The 12,024-nt window shown below is 47.5% G+C and overlaps 1 protein-coding gene across 1 annotated transcript in view; it reads right to left on the bottom strand.

Annotated features, from left to right (window-relative positions):
- Nucleotides 1-12,024, bottom strand: part of MCF2 (MCF.2 cell line derived transforming sequence) — an 80,155-nt gene that overhangs the window by 57,599 nt on the left and 10,532 nt on the right. The window contains 3 exon segments of the mRNA XM_025212729.1: nucleotides 3,236-3,333; nucleotides 6,987-7,101; nucleotides 8,084-8,152. Coding sequence (XP_025068514.1) covers nucleotides 3,236-3,333; nucleotides 6,987-7,101; nucleotides 8,084-8,152 — 282 coding nt within the window.

The following is a 12,024-nucleotide window of genomic DNA, read 5'->3' as shown; positions in this document are numbered from 1 at the left end:
GTTCCGGGGGGGCCCGGCCTCGGCCATGGCTGTGGCTGCCGGCCCGGGGATGCTCAGGGATGCGGCCCGGCCGCGCCTGGTCCTCCGCAGTGCGAGCGGCTCCGCGCCCGCCGCCAGCGACAGCGCTTCTTAAGGTGGAGCCGGCCCCGCGCCCACCGGAGAGCATCCTGCATCCCGGCACGGGCTCATCCTGCCCGGCATCTGGCTCGACCCACTGGGGAGGGGCTCATGCTGCCCTGCGGGGGTCATCCTGCATTGGGGAGGGCTCATGCTGCCCTGGGGAGGGGGCTCATCCTGCCCTGGAGGGGCTCAACCCACCTTGGAGGGTCACATCCCACCCTAGAGGGGATCTCATCCCAGCTTGGAAGGTCTCATCCCTCCCTGGAGGGTCTCATCACACCCTGGAGGGGATCTCATCCCATCTTGGAGGGTCCCGTTCAGCCCTGGAGGGTCTCACCCCAACCTGGAGGAGTCTCATCACACCCTAGAGGGGTCGCATCCCACCCTGGAAGGGATCTCATCCCATCTTGGAGGGTTTCATTCAGCCCTGGAGGGGTCTCATCCCTCCCTGGAGAGTCTCATCACACCCTAGAGGGGTCTCATCTAGCCCTGGGGGTCGCATCCCACCCTGGAAAAGATCTCATCCCACCTTGGAGGGTCTCATGCTGCCCTGGGGAGGGGGCTCATCGTGCCTTAGAGGGGTCTCATCCCACCCTAGAGGGGATCTCATCCCACCTTAGAAGGTCTCATCCCTCCCTGGAGGGTCTCATCACACCTTGGAGGGTCCCATTCAGCTCTGGAGGGTCTCACCCCACCCTGGAGGACTCTCATTACACCCTAGAGGGGTCCCATCCCACCCTGGAAGGGATCTCATCCCATCTTGGAAGGTTTCATTCAGCCCTGGAGGGGATCTCATCCCACCTTGGAAGGTCTCATCCCTCTCTGGAGGGTCTCATCACACCCTGGAGGGGATCTCATCCCATCTTGGAGGGTCTCATTCAGCCCTGGAGGAGTCTCATCACACCCTAAAGGGGTCTTATCCAGCCCTGGGGGTCACATCTCACCCTGGAGGGGGTCTCATCCCATCTTGGAGAGTCTTATTCAGCCCTGGAGGGGTCTCACCCATCCCTGGAGGGTCTCATCATACCCTAGAGGGGTCTCATCCAGCCCTGAGGGTTGCATCCCACCTTGGAGGGTGTGTCATCTTGGAGGGTCTCATCCCTCCCTGGAGGGTCTCATCACACCCTAGAGGGGTCTCATCCAGCCCTGGGGGTCGCATCCCACCCTGGAGGGGATCTCATCCCATCTTGGAGAGTCTCACCCTGCCCTGGAGGGTGTCTTGTCCCTGATCCTCACTGCCACGGGTTTGTATTTTCACCCACCTGCACTTTGCACGCTGGTTTCTATTCCACCCAGGAGAGCACACGAAGCAACAGCAGATCTGCCTATGCTTGAAGAAGTGCAAAAATCTAGATTTTGGTTCAGAAATTATACCTTTTATTAGACCAATGCAAAAAAAATAAATTATTTTTATGCTGGAAGAGGGGTGTTTGTGCCCAGAAGCTTGCAAAGAGCAGATTTTCCAACTATTTAGTCAGTCTAATAAAAGATATCACATTGGCCCAATGAACCTGGCTGCCTGTCCTCTCCGTGGCGCTTTCCCGGCTCAGCCAGGCCCATGCCCCAGGCCTGGGCAAACCCAGCTCTCCCCCACTCAGCTAGATGCACTGCCGGTCTGGCTAGGCTGGGAAGACCCTGCTTTCCTCCGCCCTCCTGCGCTCAGCTAGCAGGGCAGCCGTTCGTTGCAGATGCTAACCCAGCACAGGCAAGTACACCCTTCATTTGAAAACCCTGTTGTCAAACAATTTAAACAGCTGTCATGCAAGGCCCAGAAGATACCTGCAGGCACCACCTACCCATGGGCAGCAGGACTCTGCAAGTCACGACTTATTCAACAACCCGAACATCGAAACCCGTGTAGCCCTTCCTTTACTGATTAGTGAGCTGTGAAACTGGGAAGTAGCTATTTGCACACACAACATACAGAAAAATCAGAACCTGCAAAGAGAACCTGGCGTTATATATTCACAGCGACGAGAAAACCTCTTTCAGGATGTACGAACATGTAGAAACACTGACTTCATGGTGCCTGTCACCAAAAGTGTCCTTAATGCCCACCGACATCTTTAATGCCACATTCAGCTGCAGCCAGCAGCTGCACACGTGTTATGGCTTAAGACCTGACCCGGGAGCCAATTCATACTCAGTAAATTCTGTCTGCTTCATTCGCTGCTTATTATCAGCCGGGTCTGCAACTCCGCATATCTCAAATTCCTCTTTTTATTACAGGGAGAGACGATGACGATACCGACATTTTTGGAACACCTCTATTTACCTCCCTCGGTAGTACAGCCAGCTCAGATCTGATGTGTTCGCTGAGCTTTTTGGTACAACTTCCATTTACTATATAAATGCCCACAATTTTGCAAAAGGCTGAGCAGTGGAAAAAGGTTACTGCTGAGATTTGTTCAGTATCCAATGGTATAAAATATATGCATGGAAGGTTTATGTTAAACATTTTCTTACGTTGTGTGCACGCGTGTGCACTTCATAGTTTCAGAGATGGATGTTAGGGGAAGCCTGTCCCAAACCCTCGGCGCTCGACTTGTAAAGTTTTTCCTTATGTCTAGTCTGAAGGGATCCTCAATCAGTTTGCGCCCACTGTTTCTGGTCCTGCACACAATTTCTATACATACTTACACATCCACACAAACCGATACGTAGCCGGTACATACAACATTCATGATAGATTTTTTTTCTGATTATACATGTCTCTCTACCTATGTATGTGAACACCCCCACCCCCACAGCGTGAAAGTGGTTTTAAATGTACTTTGCAAGATCTAAAACTTTCAAATACAAATAAAGTGCTAATAAGATACATTTGCAGCTAATAATCAGGACACCTTTGTAGAAATGTGGGGTGCCAGATTCTTTAAACATTCATCTCGCGGATCAAGGCGCTAAACTGCATGAGCAATCAACTAAATGCCCGAGCAACTGAAACATCCGAATTAGGAACACGATCATTTCTGAATTTTAGTGATGTGAAAAGAACCAAAGAAGTACCTTGAGTTAAGTCACTCGTAGCTCTGGGCTTCTTGTGTCTTCAAACTTGGGAACAAAACATCCATGCCAACGTAATGCGTTAAATCAACATTTAACTGTAAGAAAGGACTTACTGCTATCCTTTGGAGAGTCATTTTAACAGACGTCCATGTGTCCAATCTTCTATCCAGGATTAGGATAAATTTGGTGTCAGATTCATGTTGACTATGAGATAAGAAAATACCAAGTGGCCAGGTAAGTGTCTGAGAGCATACCCTTGCATTCACAGGAATAAGAGTAGGCAGCTGAACACAGTACACCTAGCACTTTCCACAAGCACCGACATTTCATTAGAAAACAAAAAATCATCTACCATGGGGTTCAGAAAGAAATTCAATGCACTGCCTTTGTTGTTATCCCATAGTAACCTTGACTTTTGCAACAGGCAAAGCTCTTGCTATCCATTGGCAACGTCATTTGTATTTAAGAATCAGATGACCAATTCCCTTATGCAACTCTGCAAAATCCCAGCTTTACTAGTTGAGGGAGCAGTACTGTATCAGTAATGCTACACTGTTGGGGATGACATGTGCCTAGGTAAGGTTTTGTTTCTCTACAGTATCACCCAATCGGAGAATCTGTTTTCAACTCCTACATGGGTTTAATTTGCAGATAAGACGCATCTGAAGCACGGCCTGCATGACAAGTTGGAATCACGGCTGTAGGAAGGCACGGGAGCAGGGCATCTGCAAACAAGTCCCTGGGGATGTGGGTATTCGCAGGTCCAAATGCAAACAGGCTGTAAAAAACTCCCGAGTTTGGCATGAGCAGCTTTAGATTTTAATGCAAATTATTTAGGACTACAACATGGCAGCCAATATTTGGCAAGCTGGCTTTCTTTTAAAAATAAGTCACTTAATATGGCAATAAGATGCACATTAAAGGGATGCTCCCTCCCTGGCTTTTATGCAACATTGTCCTTTTTACCAAGATATCTAAAATAAATTAGTGCTTGTGCCAGACAGGACAGCATTAGAAGTCTTCTTATTGTACAAAAGCAGCAGCATAAACTTCAGTGCATGCATTCCCCAAATCGCCCTGCAAACGTGACACATGCCTTCACCTTCAGTGGTCGTTTCTGAGATCACGGGGATCCCCTGGGCTTGGCTTTATACGTTCTCAGTCCCCCCGGTAGAAAGTAGAAGTTAGTGCGAGGTTGTACGTGGCATGTGCCATTCATGGAGTTTAAACGTAAAAAAACAGATGAGGTGTCTCCAGGTACGTCTGGAGTATCATCTAGAGCTGAGCAACATTTTGACCAAGCTTTAACCAAAAAAGATGTTCTCCCTCCCCTTCGGGAAAACACGAAATTTGGTGTTGCTAAACCTGTTTCACAAAGTCACGTCAGTTTTGCTAAATAGTGTCAAAATAAATACAGAAAAGAAAGATTTTTGAGATTTTCAAAATGCAAGATTTGGGTATTTTGATGAGAAGGTACCTTCTGTTTTGACGTTTCCTTCAAATGTATTTAGAAAACAGAAAGCACGCTCAAAACCGAGCCGTTTTATCTTGTATCAAAAATTGTTTTGGACTTCCCAAGTCCCCTCAAAGCTTCAGAAGATTTTTGGCTCAGTTTGCCCCGAAACAAAGTTCCCCTCCCACCAAATTTTTGGAACGATCAATAAACTGAAAAAAGCCCCAAACAAAACATGCCATTCATGAAAGCTGCATCATCAAGAAAGATGGCAAGAAATGCAAAGGAAAAACTAGAGGAATCAGGCAGACTATATCATCTTAGGAGTCAGCAAAAGCATATGAAGTGATCGCAGTCTGCAGCATGGAAGCATCACAGTGAGCTCTAAACCCGGGACTCTACAGTTAGTTGAGGCGCAATGGGCGCATCTACATGAGACGCTTAATGCGCAGTAGCCTAATAACACGGCGCAGTAGCATGCCGGGCAAAAACTGTGCTAATATACTATTGTATGGTACTATTAAGCTACTGCGCATTAAGTGTCATGAAAAAAAACATGTGCTACTGCTCAGTAACTGTAGTTACCCCACATTTAATTAAGCAAGTACTCAATTAGATGTGCAGTGACTACTGTGAATTAATGAATGTGTAGATGTGCCCAATAAGGACACTGGACAGTCCTCCCTCAACCTGCTAACTTGTTTTTATTCGCTTCCCTCTGGACAAACAGCAAAAGTCCCAGACAGCCCGGATGTCCTGTAACCTGATGCAAAAGTGGATCTTCCCAACGGAGCCTGTCTTTGGCCATTTGCAATCCAGGGCTTGCAGGTTTATCAGGTTTCCAGTCCAATGGCAGTGCTTTTAGCTTGACACTAAGACCAAATCAGTGCATTCTCACCAAGGACTGCCCGGTGCTATTTCATTTACCTCCCATAGCATGAATCCTCCTGGAGAAGGATAACTGCAGCGAACCATCAGCGTGCTTCAAGCTCCTTTCTAGTCGTCCTTACTTTTATAGTGCAAACCCAAGCTCTAACCCCTCACCATTTGCAACTAAGCCGGTTTCTGAGCCCGTGCAGCCTCACTGTAGTCAAAGCAGATGCATGCAGTCAAAAACCAAGTAGGCTCCCACAATGGCAAGAAGATGAGAGAAAGATGCATTCTGAGCTGTTACCCCTGAAATGCTAAATAGACATCTGAATCATCATGCCCTCATTCATTTCAATAGGGTTTGACCAATTAGGAGTAAAATATGGAATAGCGAATGGTTTCGGCGCTTGTATTTATTTGCAATACCAATGCAGAACAGCAGATGTTACATTCAGGAGAAAACCCTTGTGCAACCAATTATAGCAATGGTGTAGTGGTAATGTACAGTCAGATGCAAAACTGCAGAGGGGATGAGCCTTGCTCCTACTGTAAAGAGAACGAGAATCAAACATCTTGCCGGGACAAGATGATGTTTCCATCATTGCTGGACATGGAGCTGCCTGGCAGGGTAGGAAGCAAAGGCAAAACATCCAAGCAAAGTGTGAGAGAGGGCTGGGGCAGGAGGAGGTGAAAGGATGCGAAGGGAAGGCAATGAGAAGCAGAAATAATGAACAACTAGCAATCTAGGTGCTGAACGTGGGCAGCTGGGTGAAGATGAATCAACATGCGTGCGGTGGCAAAGGAAGGGGTGCAATAGGGGAGCGTAATGCCTTTATTCCCTTAAATATTATCCCCTAGTTGCAATTCTCTCACTTGCATGCCTCAAAATATTACCGTATGACTCAGCAGCGGCACATCAGACTTAAGTGACCATACATACCTAAGCTTAAGCAAAGCTGTGCCACAAATTATTGTTTTAATTGGGTAAATGAATGGTATACAAACAAGCTGGCAATTGATAGAGGCAGAGTCTCCTTTTATTATAGGGTTGGAGGCATCCTATATGTAAATGAACACAACGGTTACATCTGCATTGCACCGGGTGGCACTGGGTAGAGATACCTGTGCAGGCGCCGAATGAGCTGGTACGTCTCCGCAGCAGAGGGCAGAGATACTAACCCGGGTCCCAGAAGCAGCATAGCTGCACAAGCATGACTGATTAGCCTAAGTGGAGCACTGCACATCACTGCACTGCACTGCACTGCACTGCTGAGGATATACTGCTTCCAGACTGCAGATCAGAACAAGCATCCAGCAATGCACTGTGCAGTGGAGATGTCTGCTCCGGCTCAGCATTACAAAGCCATTCAGCTCCTTTTAACCTGTCTTCTACCTGTCTTTAACTTGTCTTCTACCTGGCTTTGCAAGTGGAAGTTGCTCACAGCGAGGAAGTGATACCCCAAATCATGCCTGACACCCCACCTGGTGGAAGCCTTTGCCAATGGGCAACTGAAGCTGGAAAGCAGTGCTGTACCTTGGGACCGAAGTCAAGTATGTTAAGACTTTTGTAAAAACCTCTTCGGACACTTTGTTGAATTGGGAGTTTTCCGGAAAGGTGATTATCCAGCCATTGTCTTTCCCTCGGCCACCTAGAAATAACAGAACATGCTTCTCTGTACACGCTGTTTGGAAAACATGCCAGGCAGTGAAAAAAACCCCGTGCACAAGTTAAAACGGAAAATATTCATCTACCCCCGTAACCATTCATCTTAGCACGCTAAAGACAGAAACTTGTCCTGCTCCTTTTGAGCCATCCATGCGTGTGCGCGTAAGTGCGTGTCTGGGAGAGGAGTGAGGGCAAGTCAGGGCTTGGATGCACATTTGTGCCCACAACGGGCGTGCACATTTAGGCACACAGCTGCAAGGCCAGTGTGCAGCCTGCTGCACATGCATGCGTATGTGTCCATGCTGCAGGAGAGGTAGAATCGCTACCTGGAGAGAAGTGCCAAAAAACACCACCGATGCAGCTAAAACACTGTCACTTTGGCACACAACGGGAAACAGAAATCCACCCTCGGGGCTTACAGTACTTACAATCATGGGATTTTAAATAAGACTCTGGAAAGCACCCTTCTCTAAGGAGCTCATTGTGAGCAGGATGGAGTGAAAACCAAGAACCTCCCCCGGATTGGTTTTAATTCAGTATTACAGGCCAAATTCTAGCCTTCAACACCAATGCCCAGCTCCCACACGTGCATTAGATGCTGGTTCTTTACCAGATATATCCCTTAATCTCCTTACAGCACCTTTTGGGTGTGATAACAAAGAAGCCGGGAACACAAGGGTAAGTTCATGTGAACTGGCCACCAGATGACAACTATATTTCAGAGCAACAGACTGGTTTGCTTGGAAAGTGTAAAGGTAATATTTTATAGCCTAGCTTGGGGAAGAAACCGAAGATCCTCTTTCAAGCCAGCACAACGCTTTAACAACACTACTTCCAGTGGCCCTGGAGGCTACCTGATGTGTATCTCCCGTACGGCATCGTTTTGCCAAAGAGTGAGCAAGTTCATCCAGGGTATTTAATTACCTTGCATGGAAAGCATGAAGGAAGGAGTGCACCGTACTCACCAGAGAGGAAAGCAAACTCTTTCAGCAAATCGTCGCTGATGTCCTTTGCACAAATGGGAACCGCGGCTTCTAGAGAAAGCAAAGCAAATACGTGGTTAGCAGTGTAAAGAGGGAAGTTATCCTCCACTCATCTCTGCCTCATGAAATTAAACACTGAAAGGTCACACCCAAGAATAGTTTCCCTGGGTACATATAATTTCTTCATTTAATCAATTTGACCAATGATCGGTCATGTTAAAGATGAACAACCAGTGTCTTAATACCTTCTTTCAATTGGGCTATAGGGGATGGTCAGCCTGATCTCTTTTTAAGTAGACTACAGTTTTATTTCCCCCTTCTGCAAATCCCTCTGGTACTTCCCAGCACCGCCGATACAACGAGCTTGCAGGTTGCTGCTGGGAGCAGAAGTGGCGGAGAATGATGCATGATAAAGTCTACCGGGCATTTTAATAATGTCCCGTTCCTTAATTTTATAACGTCCAAGTTCCTTAATGAATGCACAGCCAAAGCAAATAAAACTGAAGTCAGCCCAGCTGATCTCGCATGGCCCAGCGCCACATGCATTAGAGAGATGATTGTCCGCATGTACAACGATTAGATTTCTAAAATTAAATAGAAGAGGCTGCTATAAAGCCACCTTTAGCATATCGTGATTGTTGCAGTACCAGTCTGGCACGTCAGCATGATTTTATATAGATTATAGTGTGAGAGAGAGAGAGAGAGAAAGCAGGCATGCGCTGGATAGATTATGAGGGCACAGCCAATGATGGCTAAAAATCAAAAATACTCAATTTGCACTAGTCCGAACTAAAAGAAACATGTATATTCTTATATACTGCAGGTCCCTGACAGTGTAAATAGGATGAATGCACGAAACATTTAAGCCTGTGCCTTTTCTGACATTGCATGCCTGGCTATTTTTACTTTCATTCACTGAAAGCGTCCCGTGTGCTCTCAATGACTCAGGACTTCGTGTCATTGATGTCAGGAGAAAAATTCTGTTGATTTCCATGGGATCAAGGTTTGGCCCCATTATTCTTGCTTGCTTTTGCAGGGTTACTTTGATCAGCTTTCATTAGCGCTGTCATTCATCAGAGGACGAGTCAAGTGAAGAGCTTGTCTTTACATCCGTTTAATAATTGCCCCAGCTGAAAATAATTTCATATTGAGCAAAGCCTAACGTTTAATAAATTAATAAGCACTAATACAGACCCGGGTCTCTGACCAAAGGATATGATGCATGCACAGCCTTTGGAATAGAGGAGGCAGGAGACAAAAGTTCAAGCATCTTCTTGTGCAACTTGGTATGTATTGCATTTTTCTGCAAGATCTGACCTCATTGCAAAACGTTAGCCAATACATACGCAAGGCAAAAGTCCTACTTATTGAGGGATTCGTTTATGGAGACGAAAGCATTTATATTACCCTCCTCAAAGACGCACAGTATACTTCAAGAAATCAGCATTTTCAAATAAACCACCACTATTTTGTTTAAAGTATCCAGATGTGTTTCCTAAATTCTTCCCATCAAATGAGGTAGAAGGGGAATAACCAGGAACAGCCCGCAAGTTCAGACTCGTGTTGTGTATGCTCAGAAGTAAAGACATCTGATTATTTCTATGACCCAGAGAGGGCAACAGGCACTTCACAGAAAATAGGAAAAAGCATCGTCTGTGCCCCAATGACTTTAGCGCCTCAGGCCTGGATTGTACAGCAAGATCCAGCAGCACGGGGATCAGCTTTCCCCTGGCTCCTGCCTCCATATCAGGCACTGCACATGCAAACAAAATAATGCAATGTTTGCCAACTTAGCTATGTCAATATTGAAAAAAACCCACAACGCAGGGCTTCCGTGAGCGTGCATTAAACAGGCGATGTCTCCCCTGGGGTGTGTGCTGACACCGAGAGAGCTGGCCCACGGTAAGTTCCTACTGGAGACAAGACACGGGTAGTTTTTACGTCCGTGCAAGGAGTGCGAGGCAAACATCTGGGGGGTCGAGAGGTCAGCACAAGTCGTTCAATACAAATCTTCTCTAGGTAATCAACTGCTGTGCATGAATCAGAGCAATCCCACGGATGAAAATAACACAGCAAGCAACAACTGCACACGGTGTGCTCCCGTGTCGTGGAAGGAAAGCACCGGCGGAAAGTTGGATTTACGAGAGCGAGCACTGTTTAGCAACTGGGAGTAGACCGAAGGGTGGAGACAAGCACTTTAAACCATCCCTTTTCAAGAGTCAACATTTCACAGGGAACAACTTACTCATTTGCATTCTTGAACTGGGATGCACACACCACGCAAGCCAGCGGACGACGCAGCTGCTCGCTGGGAACCGGACCCAGGTCTCCCATGTCTTGGAAGAGTCCCCATCCCACAGGGCAACCTGCCGCTCAACAGCACACTGCATTTTTCGTGCTCAAAGAAAGGTCCAAACACTATCCAACGAATCCTCCCATCACTCCTTGAGGTCAAAGCCAAGTAACTACATAAAACCATACCTGCTAGCCACTGAAAGTCTTGGCCAAGGCCACCCATAAGAAACTGTTGGCCGGGACTATGTTTTGCACTCTTAAGACTCCAGCTTTGTCAACAGGCCAACTTTGGGAGCAACACACCAACTACAACCGTACCACGGGACAAACCAATGTCCCCTGCCATTTGTGGACGAGCTACGAAGAGAGAGAGAAGGGTCAGTCGTGGAGAAGGAAGGTGAATGGGGCTATTAGAGAGAAGGACGTGGCCTGCTGCTGGAAAGGACTGAGCTGGGTCTCTTGTTGAGGGCTTGGATGTAGAGACAGATCCGGGAATAGAAACGGAGACTGAAACTGGGGGCGGATGGGGGAAATCAAACCCTTTAAGGCATCTCCAAATATCACATTAGCCAACCTCATCTTTGCCTTGGGCAAAGCACTGCAACCAAGAGACAGATGCCCATCGACCTGGAGAAATGTGGAGAGCGGAGTCCAGCACTCTTCCCTGCCCGGGGCAGGGGGTTGGACTCGATGACCCAATAGGTCCCTTTTGACCCTAAAATCTATGAAACCTCATTGACTTCTAATGGGATATAGGCATCTACCTATCATCTGTGCCGTTGACCACATCCCTTTGGGTTACCTACATCTGCCTGCCCCTACCAGCCTTGGAGATCTGGCAACGAATCTCTCTGTAAATGGGGCTTGCTGCCTTTTGAGCTCTCAGCTGGACCGTATCGGAGCAGCACAGCTAGGAAATAAAACCTAAAAATAGCAACCTGGTGTAAAGCCCTTTCCCCTGAAGAACATTACAAACTAGAGCAGCGTTCAGGCAAAGCAGCGTGCCCCTTGCGCTGTACCGGAGGAGGGAAATGCCATGAATGCCATGTCACTGATGCTCACGCGTGTGCCCAGCTGAACCTCTCGCAAATCCTTCCTAGATGCAAAGGGACAGACCTGAGAGCATCCTCTGCCACCGGGAGCGGTGTATGGCACAGGGATCCTGAGGACACATGAAATCAAGAGGGAGGAAAAAAACCCAGAGATCTTTGCTCCGCAGAGAGAGAAGCAGAAGAGGAACACGCCGCTACAGGAATAGAGAGAAATCTATTTTTGTCCTAGCAGGCTTGCTTGGTGCAGGCCAGGATATTTTGCTGAGTCCTCGGTTTTTTGCCTGTATCCCAGAGGGACATTTGCAGAGAGCCAGGCTGCGAGGCCGGAGCCCGTTCTCAGAAATCTTTCCCTTCAACACGGTCGACATCCACCTGCCTCCGTACTTTACAGAGACTTTAAATCAGTGTCTAGATTTTGATTCCTAATTTCATAGATTCACAGATGTTAGGGGCTGGAAGGGACCTTACAAGATCATGGGGTCCAGCCCCCCTGCACTTGGGCAGGAAAGACCGCTGGGGTCAGAGGAGCATCAATAATCTAATGAAGGAGCGTTTGCCCGATGGTCAAGGCCCACG

This window comes from Alligator sinensis, unplaced genomic scaffold, assembly GCF_000455745.1.
Source record: "Alligator sinensis unplaced genomic scaffold, ASM45574v1 scaffold1584_1, whole genome shotgun sequence".
Classification (NCBI taxonomy): Eukaryota; Metazoa; Chordata; order Crocodylia; family Alligatoridae; genus Alligator; species Alligator sinensis.
This window is presented reverse-complemented; position numbering and strand designations above follow the sequence as displayed.